Source organism: Pollicipes pollicipes, unplaced genomic scaffold (assembly GCF_011947565.3).
Source record: "Pollicipes pollicipes isolate AB1234 unplaced genomic scaffold, Ppol_2.1 Scaffold_6686;HRSCAF=7923_pilon_pilon_pilon, whole genome shotgun sequence".
Lineage (NCBI taxonomy): Eukaryota > Metazoa > Arthropoda > Thecostraca > Pollicipedomorpha > Pollicipedidae > Pollicipes > Pollicipes pollicipes.
Window position 1 is genome coordinate 39,904,518 of NW_023596921.1, and position 16,778 is coordinate 39,921,295.

The 16,778-nt window shown below is 60.1% G+C and overlaps 2 protein-coding genes across 2 annotated transcripts; both read right to left on the reverse strand.

Annotated features, from left to right (window-relative positions):
• Nucleotides 1-2,894: 2,894 nt before the first annotated feature.
• On the reverse strand, nt 2,895-13,519 carry LOC119108308 (myosin light chain kinase, smooth muscle). The gene is made up of 9 exons (XM_037231884.1): nt 13,421-13,519; nt 12,974-13,028; nt 9,297-9,334; nt 8,846-8,936; nt 7,633-7,836; nt 7,145-7,286; nt 5,590-5,789; nt 4,626-4,778; nt 2,895-4,134 (listed from the first exon to the last, which is right to left on the reverse strand). The coding sequence occupies exons 2-9, from the start codon at nt 13,006-13,008 to the stop codon at nt 2,895-2,897; spliced, it is 2,103 nt and encodes a 700-aa protein (XP_037087779.1). The 5' UTR covers nt 13,009-13,028; nt 13,421-13,519.
• Nucleotides 13,520-15,718: 2,199 nt separating this feature from the next.
• Nucleotides 15,719-16,748, reverse strand: LOC119107103 (uncharacterized). The gene is made up of 2 exons (XM_037230471.1): nt 16,540-16,748; nt 15,719-16,083 (listed from the first exon to the last, which is right to left on the reverse strand). Exons 1-2 carry the CDS (start codon nt 16,720-16,722, stop codon nt 15,937-15,939), a joined length of 330 nt encoding a protein of 109 aa, XP_037086366.1. The 5' UTR covers nt 16,723-16,748; the 3' UTR covers nt 15,719-15,936.
• Nucleotides 16,749-16,778: the final 30 nt, after the last annotated feature.

Below are 16,778 nucleotides of genomic sequence, written 5' to 3' on the forward strand. Positions count from 1 at the left end.
GCGGGTGCTGGCTGCGGGACTAGTGAGGCTAGGCGACCTGCCAGGTCACGAGGCCTGCTAGGTGGATCTTGCACAGCGCGAGGTGCTGCCGCCATCTGTGTTTCGGCCGGCGACTCTTGTGGTGGGATGTGCGCACATGGGCCCGTTGCAGTTTTTATGTGACGGAGAACCGGGCCATTTTATACTTTGTTACAACCTGCGCGTCGGAAGCCAATCAAAAGGAAAGGCAACTGCTGTTTGTAGTGCGAAATGAGATTTTCGCCAGGATGTTCGCGTTTTGAACGCCGGCATGTGTTATTACGGCTTCGCGCGAGCCGCTCCCGCCTCTCCGCTGCCGTGCGAACTCATGTATGCATGGCTGCGGTGGCCGCTATCCGTAGTTAGTTTTACCCTGCCTGAGTCCTTCGGGGTTGCCGCGGAATGACTGCTTCTCGACGCCAGCGCTGCGGTACTGCTGGAGCCGGCGCCCGTTTCACTGTGTGACGTTGGTGGGTTACGCTGGCGCATGGCCATTGTCAACTGACGGCAATACATTCCTGCAATGCTGGTGGCGTTTCCGAGAGCGCTGGTAGGTTTTGTCCAATATGTATGCATGGAAGTCATGGATTTCGGCGCCCGCTACAAATGCGCCTGTGATCTTGTCACGGACACTCCGAATGAGCAGCGAGCCTACATCTGTCGTCACGGTGTTATATCAAAGAAGCTGCAGACTCGAAGGGAATTAAAAAAGTCAACTGTTAATTGGATTTCATATATTAATCAGAAAAACAGGCTCAACATCAACACGCACGCACGTCTCATCTCAGCAAGAAATACCGGATCGATGCGTGCCATACCAAGCTGCCCACGTCAACCCCCAGAAGCACCGATCCCATCTGATGCAAACGGGCTTCGGTGACCGTAGACGCTCAGCGGCCGGCCTTATTCAAATACAGCACAAACATCGACACTTCAAAACAGCACCAATGATATGCAAACAAGCCGGGAGTCTGCACCACCGCCTCTCCGCATGGCCACGGACTGCTGGCGACAGTCGTGCATCGAGGGAAGCCCAGTCAGGTATATCACGCGGAAGCCTTTGTCGTGGAGCAGTTTCTGACAGCGGCTGCGAGTGAGGCGGAACCTCCACTGATCTTGTGTTTCTGCATCAGCATCTTACTGCGCGGCATGCATCCAGCAGTCGCAGGTGATAGAGCGTTCGCTGATGTCATCAAAAACGCCTATCGGTCCTTGGAATAGCTCCGGCGGCGGGGCGCGCGAGCCGTTCGCAGGACTCCCCCGGCCAAAACAAACAACGCTCAGTTGATCTTGCCTGTCGCGAAGCTCCACGTGTGTATGGTGCGAAATCCCGAAGCATGCATGGTGAGCGACGCTCGTCTGCTCACCTCGCCGCCGGGACTTCTTAGAAGCGCAAGCGGAGGACGCCTTCTCGCTCCGGCCGGCAGCCCCGAACCCCGCCGCCGCCGCCGCCGCCGCCGCCGCCGCCGCCGCCGCGTCCGGCGTCAGTCGGTGACGGAGCAGCCGAGCCGAGCCCAGAGAAGCGGGCCGCGCGGCAGCCGCTGGCTAGCCGTCAGCGGCAGCGGGCGCCGCTCGGCCAGCAGACGTCGGAAGCGCTCGTGCTCGCTGCGGTGCCAGCTGGCCGCCTCCTCGAGTCGCGCCGCCACGAAGTCGAGCAGCGTCGGGCCGCGTGTCCACGAGCCGGCGCGCAGGCGGTCGCTGTGCCACGAGCGCAGCAGGAGGCCGGCCGGCCGCCGCTCGGGCGAGCCGCGCCGGCTCTGGTACGGTGAGCTCGGCGCCGACTGGCTCGAGCCGCTCGAGAGAGTGCGCAGCGCCTGCCGCAGCCGGCGCAGACCGGCTCCCGGCCGCTCCGCGCCGGCGCAGTCCAGCTCCTCGGCGCCGTGCGGCCCCGCGCAGCCCTGAACCTCAATCTGGATCACGTGCTCGCGGGGCCGCCGTCCGTTTTTTGACGGTTGTGCCGGGGACTGGTCACCGCTGTTCTTCAGCGCGCTGTCATTGGCCTCGGTTCTCTCTTTCGTTTTCGGTGGCTTCTTTCCCTTGACGCCGTTGTCACACTCGGCTTTCTGCCGTGTCAGCGTAGGCCTTTCCTTTGCGCTGCCGTGACTGCTCAGTGCGGGATCTGATGGCCTGGTGCGCTTGAGTTTGACCTGGGCTGCCTCACCTTCGGCTCTTGTCTTGGAAAGTGCAACGTCAGATTTGGAGGAGGGAACCTTCCGCAACTGCACCAAACCAAGGGCGGGAGCTTTGACGGCCAACGTCGCCACCGGACCAGGATTCGCTGCTCTTTTCACTGGCTTTAGATTCATGATCATTGAGTTGAAGCTGCTGGAAAGACGCTCTTCCGGTGTCTTTACCGCTCGCTGGTCGGGACTCTCCTTCCCAGACGACACCGATGTGGAGGTAGATGAGGGGGCTCCAGGCACCACTGGCTCCAGCAGGAAGTTCTGACTGGGACTAACTCGCCCGGGCGAAGCCCTCTCTGCCGACAGCCCATCAACGAGGATCGTTCTTTCTCCACCCAGCTTAGCCTTTTCTGTCGTCGACTCGCCGTCGTCGGTTGTCCGACGTCGGCGAGCACCGATCGGGCTCAGCAGCGGGCTCGATCGACCGCCAGCAACGCTGGATGGCTGACTGTCCGTCTGCTGGTGCCCTGCGCCTGCCGTTTCGGGCGACAGCGAGCCTCCCGCGGCTTCCGGCACGGTCGGCGTCTTAGACCGGCGCCGCCGCGGAGTCGCCGCCTCCAGCGACGCAGAGTCCCCGCTCTGTTTCGGCTGCGAGGCTGCCGCGACGGAGGCTTTTCCAGTTTGCTCTGCTGGAGACGGAACCGGTTTGGAGTCGCTTTTACCTGTGCTGCTTGTGACGCGGCCGGTTTGGAGTCATTGCCGGCCTGTGCGCCTTGTGACGACGCTTGGTTTAGAGTCGCTTCCCTTCTGCGCCGGCTGTGGGCTTCGACCAGCGCTGGGGGAGCGCGATTTGGACGGCGACTTACGCGGCTTCCCATCGGAGGCCGACTTGCCGGACGCGTCGCTGTCCAGCGGCGGCTGACGGCCGGCTGGTTCTCCAGCAAGACCGGGCGCAGCCTCTGCCGCAGCACCAGTCACTGTCACGCTGGGCGTCCGGGAACGAGACGGGATGGAGAGCTTCGAGCCGGAAGACCCTAGAGGTCGGGCCTCTGGACCCGGAACGGTGGCGGGGCGTGGCGAGGGGCTCTTGGACTTCGGTGGGGGCTCGCCCCCGGCCGCCAACGGTGACGCCGCCCCGGAGAGGCGTCGGGGTGATGGGGTCAGCTCTTTGCCAGCCGCAGACCGACGCCGCCGGGCGTTGGGCTCACCCGCCAGGCCGCCACCGGGTTCGGGCGACGGTGTCAGCAGCCGCCGATCCGTATCGCCGTCGGCAAGCGCGGTCGTCGCCTCCTGCATGACCCGGTCGCAGACGGTGGCCTGTCGACCCGGTGAGCCGGCGCGGCGCGGCGGCGCAGCCAGCGGCGACGGCGTCTGGCGGCGCGCCGCGTCGGCGGCCGCCTCCTGCAGCAGCCGCGGCACCGGCTGTGTCACGCTGCCCCGCCGCGAGCTGGCCGGCGAGCTCGTCACCTTCAGCACCATCTCGTCCAGACTGCCCTGCTGCTTGAGCGTCTTCACGTCGTCGATGCTGATGTAGTGTTCCTCCTTGCTGGCCTGCTGCACGAGGCGGCCGCGCGCGCGCTTCAGCGATTCCTCGCGGCGCAGCGAGCAGACGCGCGCGTGCTCGGCCGGCCGCGGCCGCGCCTCGGGCCGCAGCAGGCCCCGGCTCGACTCGTCCTCGCTGCTCGAGTCGGCCTCGTCCGACAGCTCGGGCGAGGTGAGCGAGGCGCAGGCCGACGGCGAGCACAGGCCGACCGAGGCCGCCGAGCCGACGCGCGACAGCACCAGCTCGGCGCTGCTGTCTGAGAAGGCGTACGGGCTGTCCGGATGATCCACCCAGCGGCCGACGAACTGCGTCAGGTTGAGCTGGGCTGCCTCGAGCGGCGCCTCCAGGCTGGCCAGCGACGCCTGGCGCGAGCGCACCTTGGAGGGCACCGGCGCGTCGCGCATGTTGAGCCAGCGGTGCGCCAGCGCCTGCTCGGACGTCAGGCGCTTGCTGCGGCAGGACGGCGCGGTCAACGGCCGAGGTTATGGCCCGGATCCGGCCCACTGCACCGGCAGATTTGGCTGTAATTGGCGGGACATGGGCCTGCCACGCTTTCGCCATGCCGAATACTTTCGGAGACAAAAAGCGTCGATCTAACGAACGAAAACCGATGCGAAGCCAGAGGCCATATGCGATGGCACGGGTCGAAGCACAGCACGGACATGACAGACTGTCCGGACGATAAAGAGCTGACACGAGCTCGATGCGAACTTCGCTCACCCGTTTCGACACCCGAGCTGTCATATTTCCACCAAATTCCGACTCGCCAAATGTAGATCAGACCATGGTCTCCGACGATAAGGCAGCGGGCTCCACTTTGGCAGTCAGTGAGTGTCACTGACAGGAGGTGTGGCAAACACATCCGCCCCCAGCCCTCTAAAAAAAGGCAGAACGTTGTGCCAGAGCCGCCCTCGCTCAGCGCCCAGGCCGCCGACTGTTACCTCTTGTCTTTGATGAGGATCTGGGCGATGAATTCCTTGCACTCGTCGCTCACATCGTCGAACGCTTCGTCGTCGAAGTCGTACTTGGCGATGGTGACGTTGGCCATCGTCTCGCAGTCCGTGTCGCCCATGAACGGACTGAGACCCGACACCCTGTGGAATAGCCTCAACGTCAGTGGCCAGAGCACCGACTTGTGGGAGTGTGACGACGCGTGGCAGCCACGAGGCGACCACTTCGTCGCTAAAGCAAGAGCTCACTGCTGCGCGAGACGCCCACGGATGTGCCAGTTTCCACTGAGCGCGAGGGAGAGCGTAAGGGAGCGGAGCTGAACTGAGCGGAGCGTGAAGGAGACCACCGTAAAACAACACATGGTCAAAAATGCGAATATTTTTGAAACTGGCCGGCTGGCATCAAAGTGACCAACATCACCCAAGGCACTTTTAGTTGAACAAGGACAGAAACGACAGCGAGCGCGTGGCCCGGCACGTTTCAGAGGCGGCCGCAGTTTTGGCCGCAGCGAGGGAGGAGTTAAGTCCAAAGCAGTGGATGGCGAGCTCGTGGAGCATTCGGAGCGGCCGAGCGAGAGTGTGCTGCCAGATGTCGCCAGCTATCTCCCGACACGGCTGCTGGCGACGCGGGACGGCCATCTTGGCGTTCCTATTTACCGATCCGATAGGCTAATTGCCAGCGGAATGTGAGCAAAGTTAGCGCGGGCAGCGTCCCCGCCAATCGGCGGGAGCTTTTTGACGGGGCTGTGCGAGGATGGATCCTTTGCGAAAGGTGCACGAAGACCTCTCAAAAACACAAGTGTGAAGGTTTTCGGGTCCAGGTACTTTTAGGTCGTTGGCGGAGGTAATGTGGCAAATGCATCCAAATAAAAACGACAGAAAATATCAGCGGTCACATAGCGGGCGGGTTGACGGTGGGCGGAAGCACGTCCCCAACACCAGACGACGCACTCACAGGACGTAAGCGATGACGCCGACAGACCACATATCCGTGGGGTAGCCGATGGCGTCGAAGTTGACCACCTCAGGCGCCACGAACTCCGGCGTGCCGAACAGCACCTGCAGCTTCTTGGTCGGGTCGTACCGGCGCGCCAGGCCAAAGTCGATGATCTTGATCCGGTTGCCGGTCTTTGACAGACAGAGTATGTTCTCCGGCTGGGGGATGAATGGTCAGATGAGCCTTGGCTGCGGGCATCTGATGGTCCCGTAGAGGTGGCGCGTGGCGGCCATCACATCTCTGGAGCTGTGTGTGGCCGGCGGACTCCGCAGCTCGCGAGAACGATGGGGAAGACAGACAGTAGTTGTGGATAACAAATTCACGTAGGAGAATCCCTAAGCGAATTGCAATGGATCTGCAGATCTTGCACAGCGTAAGCCCGATGCGTGCTGTGATATCGTTCGTCACGGGCTGACCTTGCAGTGGAAACCGGCATACACTATCATTCACAGCAGCACTTGTCATGCCGCAGTGCAACTTCTAACAGACACAAAACATTGCATTCAAACAGCGCTTCTTCACACATAGCATATTACGTAAGCATTTGTACGCCACTGCATGCGTCGGCGTACGGCTCATGCGTTTCACTTTAAATGTACGCACTGCAAGGTGAGAAGTTTGAAGGTCATGCTGGCTGTGATCATTCTAGTTGGTGCGCCCCAGAACGCCAATATCATCAATATCTCGGCTGAAGGAATCCGAGACCCTTACTTATGATGTTGCGTACTTAAGACCTACTAGACGTCAGCGGATCTCTCATTAAATGCTGCGCTGGCATTGGCCGTCAACGGCGCGGACGCACACATCCGGCGCCCAGTCAGCCACTCTTAGCACCCGCGCCCCGGGCCGCCGCGTGCGCGCCGCGCGCCCCTCGCGTGGCGCCGGTCGGTGGTATTATTAGCCGGCGGCGGGCGGCGCGCCGTCGCGCGCATTATGAGTAGCTCTCGTTCGCGGTTCGACGCGCGCCTGCCAGCGGGTGGCGCCGGCGGGGTTCCGCGCACGCCCGCCGCGACCGAGGCACGCCGCCGCCCGGCGAAAACTGGGGCGGCCGACGCCAGGGCACAGACCACTGGCGGCGGTTCGGTCGGAGGTGTCAGGCGCCTCAGGTGTTGGACTGTGTGGTGCTGCGGGCTCGGCCGGCGGGGCACGAGATGGGTCATGGCTGTCAATGGTGCGCGGCTCACTGGAGAACGGAGCGCGAGGGTGGGCAACGTTGACGCCTGCCCACGTTGCTTTATGTGTTGCATGTCGGTTGACCTGTCACGATCCGGTTGACCTGTCACGATCCGGTTGACCTGTCACGATCCGGTTGACCTGTCACGATCCGGTTGACCTGTCACGATCCGGTTGACCTGTCACGATCCGGTTGACCTGTCACGATCCGGTTAACCTGTCACGATCCGGTTGACCTGTCACGAGCTGATTGACCTGTCACTTTTTTAGCTGTCACGTGGCAGTTGACCTGCCGTGTGCCAGTTGACCTGTCAGTTAACGCCGCTGCGTACACACTGACCTTCATGTCCAGATGGAGCACGTTCTTCTGGTGCATGAAGCCGACGCCGGCACACACCTGGCGCATGAACATGGCGCAGGCCTTCTCCGTGAGGATGTAGTCGTCCTCGATCACGCGATCGAACAGCTCGCCACCCTCCACCCTGAGGACACGCGCACATGGTGCCGGGGTTACATGCTGGGCGGTGACGCGGTCAGAGGGAGAGCGGTCCGTTAACCGATGCGTCACCTAGCGGAAGCTTTAGATTAATATGTACTCCGTAAAATGGTTGCACATTACATAAGGCAGGCCATAGAGGACACTGTATGCCACGGCAGCCACCACGGAATGCATGAAACCCATCGCACTGAGCGTGTCGCCAACGCAGAAAAAATAATTTTGCTCTAAGTCACCTCAGTCTACCGGGCGGCAAATGGCGCCCGTCGAAGTGTCCGCGACTTGGACTGCCGCCCCGGCCGCTACTGCCCAAGAGACGACCCCCAGCTCACAGTTCCATGACGAGCGCCATCTCCTTGCCGCCGTCGAAGGCGTCGTAGATCTGGATGATGCCCGGGTGCTGCAGGTAGTTCATGATCTCCACCTCACGCTCCACGTCGCGTTTATCGTCGCGGCGTGGCGTCGCCACAAACTTGGCGGCCAGCACGAGGCCGGTGGTCTTGTCCGTGCACCGGTACACGATGCCGAACTTGCCCCTGGCGGCGCGTGGGAATGGCTGAGCGGCGGCAAAATGGGCGCAGCGGCCCTGGATCCACCTCAGCGCAGACACAGTTTACTTACAGGCCGCTAAAATCAACACGCGCCGCTGATGGCGACAGTCAGACCCAAAAAGTTCCAGCAGCAGCTACAGTCAAGCGTGAGCAGCGCAGGAGGCGGCTGCAGCCAGCGGCACCCGTGCCGGGACGGCAGCGTTAGCCGCGCTCCGTCACCGCATAGGCGGGGCCTGACCCGTGACCCCGGATCGTCGTCGCGCGGCCCGGCGCCGCGGATGTCGGCCGAGTCGGGCCGGCAGCGGCTCCCGGCGCCGGGCGGCACAACTGTCACAGCCCGGCAGAATGCGACCAAGGGCAGCAGCACCAATGTCGGGCGAGCCGGCGTCGGCAGCGCTGCCAGCTGGGCTCGGGCGCGCGGCGGCGGGGCCGATCGAGGCCGGCAGGTGGAGACCTGGGGAGGGCGGCTGACACTGCGGCGGAGGAGACTGAGGATCACACGGCGGCGGGGCCGATCGAGGCCGGCAGGTGGAGACCTGGGGAGGGCGGCTGACACTGCGGCGGAGGAGACTGAGGATCACACGGCGGAGGGGCAGATCGAGGCCGGCAGGTGGAGACCTGGGGAGGGCGGCTGACACTGCGGCGGGGAGGCTGAGGATCACACGGCGGCGGGGCCGATCGAGGCCGGCAGGTGGAGACCTGGGGAGGGCGGCTGACACTGCGGCGGAGGCTGAGGATCACACGGCGGAGGGGCAGATCGAGGCCGGCAGGTGGAGACCTGGGGAGGGCGGCTGACACTGCGGCGGGGAGGCTGAGGATCACACGGCGGCGGGGCCGATCGAGGCCGGCAGGTGGAGACCTGGGGAGGGCGGCTGACACTGCGACGGGGAGACTGAGGATCACACGGCGGTAGGGCAGGTCGGCACCGGCAGGCGGGGGCCTGGAGAGGGCAGCTGACACCGTCGTGACCTCTGAGACCTCTGAGACCACCCACCTGCCGATCTCCTCTCCCATCGTATACATCTCCCGGACCTCCGCATTTCGGCGCACCTTCACGTCTCGCGGTGGAAACGGAAGAGCCAGCTCTGGAAACGATGCGCGACGTTAGCGGCCGTTTACTGAGGACCGCTGCCGCCGCCCCTGGCCGGACGCCAGAGGCTGACAGAGATTCTCTGCTCGTGGCTCGCACATCACAAGGGACGGTGCAAAACATGTAGAAGCGAAGCGTGTGCTGTGAAGACATGCTGATCGTGATTGACGGGGCCGATGTTGTAATGGTCCCTGTGCGACCTCGGTACTGGAATGTTACACGCTACGAACAACTTGATCAACATCGATAAAAAGCTACGAACATCACACCATTGTACGGGATTTATCGTCCAGGAGCATTGAGTGGAGCACTGAAACGGAATGGAAACAAACCAATCAGACCATGACGAATTTACCTTGAAGTGGGAGGCTTTCATCCACAAATATGGACATCCTGAAACAGACAGCTCTGATTTAAAACCTGACGATATGACGATCACCAGAACAAACATTTGGGATCATAGTGCGATCCAGGCGACGATTATGTGTCGAGATTCAGGAGCAGCGAACACTGTGCGATCTCTGCGCTCATCGCCGCAAGGGTCAAGGACCACTAAGCGAAGCAGCAGTCGAAAAGCTTGGCTTTTCGCGTAAAGATTTTAGCAGAAAACTTTTTCATTGTACATGAAAGACGCCGGTGCCACGGTGCCGACGGCGGGTGATGAAGCGGTGACAGGCGCCGATGATGCGATGCTGACAGCCGGTAATGAAGCTGTGCTGCAGCAGTGACTGGTCTGAGCAATCACAGCCCTGCCGATGACAGAAAATATCGACCTATACTGGACCCATAGTCGGCTTGAGCCGGTGCTGGAGCCGTGCGAACTTTGCTGGTAGCAGGCGAGAAACAGCGCATCTAGGCAGGATACGGTGTCGGTTTTGAACAAGCACTCGCTGTCAACATCAAGCATGCAGGTACAGCACACTCTAAAAACCAATCCAGAAAGCGGGACTGGCCCGTGGTGAAATTAGAGTAAACTGGGAGCAGCTGGGAGCAGCATTTTGCCATCAGTCAGCGCGCGTGGAGCAGACTTTGATCAGTCCGATGAATGAGAGCATGTCTAGCTTTTGTTAGCGTCCAATGGAAACGAGCCAGTAGTGCGGCCCTGGCGCTTGGCAGCGATCGAGCTCCGCATCTCGACTGATGAGCGGACAGACGCGAGGATAATGCAGACTGATTAGCAGACAGACGCGAGGATAATGCCGCTCTCCCAGCGCGAGGAGTCGCAGCCAAGGCCGATGCCGAAACGGGGACCATGACCGAATCTTGCGGCGGCCCCGATCAGTCAGCGTGTTCAGCACGCTCAATGCATGAGACGGAGGTGCGACCGAAGTCCCGTCAGGAGTTACGTGCATGGCATGGAATGTGGACCGCGACGACGCTCGGCGGCGCTGTCACTCAAATGGACAGCTCGTGTATCGCTGGCCGAGGCGTGGTCACGTGGTCACATGCGCGAATTCTGACGCGACCTTCGAACTTGGAAACTGACGTCGTGTTGGAATCTGTTCCCCACTGCGGGGGCGGCGTGGCCGCCCGCACGGGGACTCTCGGAGCCGACCTGACAACGTCCAGCGTGCAGGCCGCCTTTGACCCGGCCGGACGTACCCCACAGCTGCTGCCGGTGTCAGCTCCGGAGACGAGAAGGGCCATCCATGAACGCACGCCAGCGCGCTCTCCCATCGACACGCTGCAGCACTGGCCGAACCTCCCCTGACCCCGGCGCTGCGTGCGCCCCTGACGCGCGCTGCAGCGCGCCCGGAGGCGCATCGTGCGGGCGCCGCGCCGCGCAAGCCCGACAAAGACGCCGGTCGGCGCGACGGCCGCCGACGCCGCCGCCGGCTGCCACGTCGTCTTATTACGCTTGGACGGCGGCCAGCTAGCCGCATTCTTGGGCGGGCGGGCGGCCGGCGGCAGCCACGACGCAGAGGTCGGCCGCGCTCGGCGAACCGCCCCCAGCGCGGCACGGCCGGCGGGCACGCACCGCGCGGGCGGGGCGCAAGGGCGCGTCTCGAGGGCACGTCAAGCTCGCGTGCTGCGCGCCCCTGCGTGCGTTGTCTGTTGCGAACTTTTGTGACGACCGCCCCGCGACGTTCCGAGCGTTCTCCGACGCGGGAAAGTTCTGAAGGCTCTCCTCCCAGGGAGAGAGGGCTCCAACGCTGGGTTCAGCGCATTCGCACCTACCCGGTCATTCTCGAGGGTGTGCCATTGGAGACATCCCCGATCACACAGGCCGGCGCCATCAGCAGAGGGAGACCAGGGGTCGGGGTCAGGGGGTGGAGATCAGGGGCTGCAGCCGTCACCAGAAGGGCAGTGGCCACATGAGCACGGCAGTCAGTCACCAGATGAGGTCACTGCTGGCCCCGGTCCACACCGCAGAGCTGAGTACACGACAGACCCGCCAACAACAGCACCGCCCTTTCCAAAAAGCCGCCCAGTTCAGGCAGGCGGCGGACATACGCCGCCTCCCTCCGCGCCAGGGCTGGGGGCGTCACCGCGCGGGGTCATCGGTAACGACTGGATGACAGTGACAGTGCAATGCCGCTCTCATCTGACGGCCACGCGGGGTAGTGAGTTTGGCCATCTAGAGTGCCCGGATTGGTGACAGGTTACATTATGTGGGTCGTGTTTCGTGCACGTTGTTTGGTAGCGTAGTCAAGCGCGGCACTGGGCCAGATGCCGATGGCATCCATCACTCAACTTTACATGGTTTATGGATACGTATCTTGGAATGCGGACAGACTCGCTTACGCCCCCGCAAGGACGTTCATAAAACATCTTCACAAAACTGCAGAAGGGGGTCTTGTGTGACATCAGATTGGTTCAAGTTCTCTTCAGGGCCGTACGCTTGCCCCCCCCCCCCCCCTCAGTCCTGAATTTGCGGAATTTAGTTTAGTTTCAACCAGGGATGTTCTTAGCGTCGGTTAGGGTGAAAGCGACACCATTTTGCCTACGTCTCGGCAAAAAAGCGTCTTTTCGCACTTTCAGGTAGCTTTCAGAAAGTTGTGATTCGGTTCTAGTGTTATAATCGACTCGAGCGGACTGCCGCGACCATGAGCAGAGGTCATGCACACCGTAAAATAACTGCCCAATACATTACGATCTCATTACAAACATATACGGACGGCGATGTGGGCTACCATGACGGACTTCCAACCAGACCGAACCCTGTACTAAGGTCATACGGCAGCTTGGCTGGCGGAAGGGAGGGAGGGGGGGGGGGGGAGAACACCGTCCGCGAGTACGGCTCGAGCAGGCGGAAAAGTAAAAGCTGTACGGAATACGACATTAGAGAACACGGTCAAGAACAGTAGACCGGAGAAATGTTCAAGACGGATAACGCATCTGCAAAATTATCTGCAGGTAAGAAGGGGATTGAAATAGGAATCCAGGTACTTCCTGGACCCTTCTGCCAAAGACGTGCCATCCAGCTCCAATGCCGACACGCTGGTGTGTGGCAGCATACGGCATATGCGACTTCTCACACACCACCTGACTCTCTTCTACATAAACTTAAGGAACATCTTGGGGCCGTAGACATAACACGTGTTACTTAGTAAGCCGCTTGATAATTCCCACTTGCAGTTCTCCGAGTCCGCTTTGTCACCACCCGGTATGCTTAAGATTGACTGATCAGTCGCCGGACAATTATGAAACGTCATAATGCGTGGCTGCTGCACATACAAAATCAATGGCCAGTTCACGGCTGTCAAGGCGATAGCCGAGATGGAAGCTGACCTGAATAGTGATCTCAGAAACAGACCTGCCAATGACAACATTCCGAATACAAATGGCAGCGTGATTGTCGAAACATATGATGTTAGTTGAATGGCATAATTTGTGAATGACAGCATGACAGCACTGAGTAATAATGCAATCATTGATATAGGACTGGCAGGCAAACCAGGTGACTATCTACCAACCTTCCGCTATTTCTATGTTAGGACGCGTTAATGTTCCGTGTTTGTCGCAATGCACGGGGGAGGGGCAAACGGACGTCACGTTATGATCAGCGCAGGAATGCTGAGCACGCGTTACATGTCAGCGTCGCTCCAAGCAGGACTCGCGGCCATAGCTGCAGCTTGATACAACGCTGCGAATACAGGACGGCACGTCGTATTACATGAGAACGCCGACAAGAACCGGTCACAGGCGAATGGCGATGAGCCGCCTCTGCATGCCGGTCTTCGCACACGTCATATCAAATGTTTTTTATTAACGGAGACATGCACCATTCCATTTAATCGAAATCAGGAAAAACGGGTGATATTAAGACGGGCGTTCTAAAGCTAATTACATTCTAGTACCATCATACAAATCTAAATAGTCCGACGTGGGAAATTCGAGTTGAACGAGCCCGATTCTACAATCATGCAACTGACTTAGCATAATTTCACACCACTGGCATTTGGTCGGCTGAAAATACACCGGCGCAACCATGTGCGGTCGACGGCCACCCCCGAACATTGCGCTGGTTACAATTACCTGGTATCGTGCCAAGACCAGGGCTGCAGGCGGAGCGCCGGCAGCAGGCGCCCGTCCGCCGGCAGGAGAAGTCACGCCACCGGCAGCAGAAGTCGCCGCGCCGCGTCCGACGGCGAGCCCCGATCGGCGGTCGACGGGTGCCCGGCACGTCCGGGCGACGGTGCTGCCACGCAGCGGCGGAACAGTTGGCACCGCGCCGCCGACGCCACCTCCTGGTCAGCGTCCAAATTACCACCCCCGCCGCCGCGCATCGCAAACAAACGGGCGCGCCCGGCCCGCCATCTGTGATCGCGGCGTCGAACTGCGCCGCCAACGAGGTGAGAGGGGCTGGACGAGCTGGCCGCCTTCTCAGAACTTTTGCGATCCCTGTCACCCTCCCCGAGGTGTCTCTATAAGGCATCAATGTCAGCTGAAAACCGCTATTGCCCAGCGCTCGGCACGTTCAAACCTTCTGGCACTGGCCGCTGCGTAGGTCTAAAGCCAAATGTTAGGCGGGCCCTCGTAGCCGCTGGAGAACGTCCGTCTCATTATTTCCACCTCTGCACATTTACTATACACATATGATCACACAATCTAACCCATGCTCTTATTATGTCCCATTCCAGGACTATCCAGCAGTCATGGGCTGTGTGCAGTGACCGACCTCAGCTCCCGCTGCTGGCTGAGTGCCTGACAGCCGGCACGGAAGACATGCGGTTGCACGAGCCTCCGGGGCACCCATGTGTACTCCTTTCAACTCCAGTCCAGCATGCGCCCTCTCCCATCTCACACCTTCCGAGATTTTTCGTGGTCATGCGGGTCGAAGGGTTCGACGAGAGTAACGTCAACAAGTTGTACTTTCAGGTGCCCCGACAGCGCGATGCGTGGTGAAATGTCAGTCACCTCAGCAGCATCCCGGCGCATTGCAAGAACACGGGAAGTGTAGCGGAAGGTCGTAACAAATGTGTATTTCGTGCGTATTCAAGGACACGCTGTTTACTTTCTTCAACGGGAAATTGCAGCTCGGTACTTTTCTGCAGATTGGTTCGTCCCAGAGTGAGCGGGTGCCGTCAAAAATTGCCCGAGAACTCCTCGGCGCCGAGCGTGAATCTTCGATAGCAGTTGGGCCGCAGCGGGTTCGGCTTCGGTGTCGCACCCAACGCCTGGCTCAGCCTCCACAGATCCCCGAGCCATTCAAAACACACCACGTACAAAAAGAGCGTGATACAATCTTCCACCAACCGCAACACGAGCCTTCCCGCACTCTCCAGGAGCGAAACAGCCCATCGCTTCCAACGAACAACGGTCTTAACGCGCTGCTCGAACCACAGACTGCCCGGTAGGCAAGGCAGCACGGCGACCGAGGTCACCACCGGGTCACGGAAGGTCACGCCCAGTAGCAGCAGGAATAGGCCAGAGGTCAGGGCCAGGTCGGGGCCGAGCGGAGTGAGGCCCTCCTGCACCACGGACGTCAGCGCGCAGGAGGCAAGAATGCTCAGCGGCAAAACCAAGATGAAGCGGACGGAAATCCGGTAAGCGATGGAGACGAGGACCAGGATGTGGGAGAAGCAGAGTCCGGGGTTCTTCAGTCCGTCGAAGTTAAAGTTGTTGTATGGGAAGAAGAGAAGCGATGTTTCGGCGAACAAAGCCATGTAGAACGGGACGAAACTTGAGGTTAGAAATGTGTTCGCGCAGGACCACACCATGAAGACGACGGTATCAGCAGAGCAGCTTCACAAGCTGCTCCGCTGATATCCTGCAGTACGATGTGACTGAAGCTTTGAATTTTGAATTTTTGAAACTGAATTTTTGAAAACAGAAATACAAGCAAATGGGGTTAAGCCATGTTTGCAGGTGACGCAACGAATTTGCTAATTAGTCAAGAATGTCGACGGCCACAACTCTACATGGCTGACACAAATTTCGGATGGCCGAATGAAACCGACTGAAACAGCGGCAAGAAAGTCGCATGTTCTCAGTCTGTTGGTTTTCGAATCCCTCTCGCGACAAAATGCACCACATCACTTCCATCACGGCGGGCTCGCGATGCATTGATGGGCATGTCCAGCGTGACAGCTGGCGCGAAGTAGAGTGTAGAAGATATTGGAATCATATCAGACCGGTTGCACACATATCGCTAAAACCTAAGCCCGGCTCACTTCCATTTGGACCAAATATCATGCACCGCGGTGGTGGAACATCTGAAATGGAATCCTGCCCCCGATAGTCCACCAGTCGGGAATTACCTTAGGACGGATGCAGGCAATGACAAAATACTACTCACTGCTGTCTTTACGTAAAACGAGGACTTCTTGCTCCATATATTATTCAGGTGTACGGGCGAATCATCACCAAGCCTTCATTTGTCAGCCAAAACCTGAGCAAGCAGCCAGTTTCGGCCCAGGCTCCCCGACATTAACGCAGCAACAGCATTCGTCACGTAACCCACACCGCAGTAACAGTGGCCGGCCACTTCATCACACCCAAACGTACGCGCCTCCCCCGCCCCTCCCCACCTCATCACGCGGCCAGCGACATCACTGGAACCAGCGCGCGCCGGCGGCCGGCGCCGCTGCCAGCTTCTGCCGGTACTTGTCCACCAGGCTGGTGAACTTGACGTCGTCCGGCCGCTCCTTCTGACGACTCTTCACCGCCTTCTTCTTCTCGCGTCGCGAGTTCTTCTTCTGGAAGCGGTGCAGTGAAATGCATGAAACACGGCAGGCAGCGAGGCATTCTGACAAGGATGCAGTTAAAATAATCACACACGTTTCAAAAGCATAACCTTCATGAAGACGGTCCCCGATAAAATGCCAACCAAATCCGCGGAAACATAAGGCCATAGTTATGACAGCTGAGTCTGGAGCTGTCATCACTACACAACATGTAGAGCATTATGGATGACAGGTTTCGCGTCAAATACAGTGCCAGGCAAAAGCGGTGCCACTTAAGTATAGAGAGAACAGCGTGGTGAAAGACGAGGATTGAATACACCTTGAACTGACATGCATGCTGCAACAAGATCACGGCGTCATGATGAGACATTAACACTGCTCTTACACTTCACACTCAATCATAACCTTATCAAATTAAGCACCAGGTCGAGCCCCCCCCCCCCCCTTCCCATGTGGGATTCTCCCCACCTTGTCGGCGGTGGCCGGCTGCTCCCAATCTTGCACCACGTCCCGCTTCTGGCCGGCACGCTCGCGCCGCTGGCCGCGCCCGCCCGCCTTCAGCATCTTGCGCGTGATGGCCTTGGCGTTCTCCCTCGCGCCGGCGCGCTCCTTCAGCTTCGGCAGCGCCTTATTGGCGCGGTCGGCGGCCATGCCGGCGTGTGCGGGGCGGGCGGGCGCAGCGGCGGCGGCAGCGGGCCCGGGTCGCG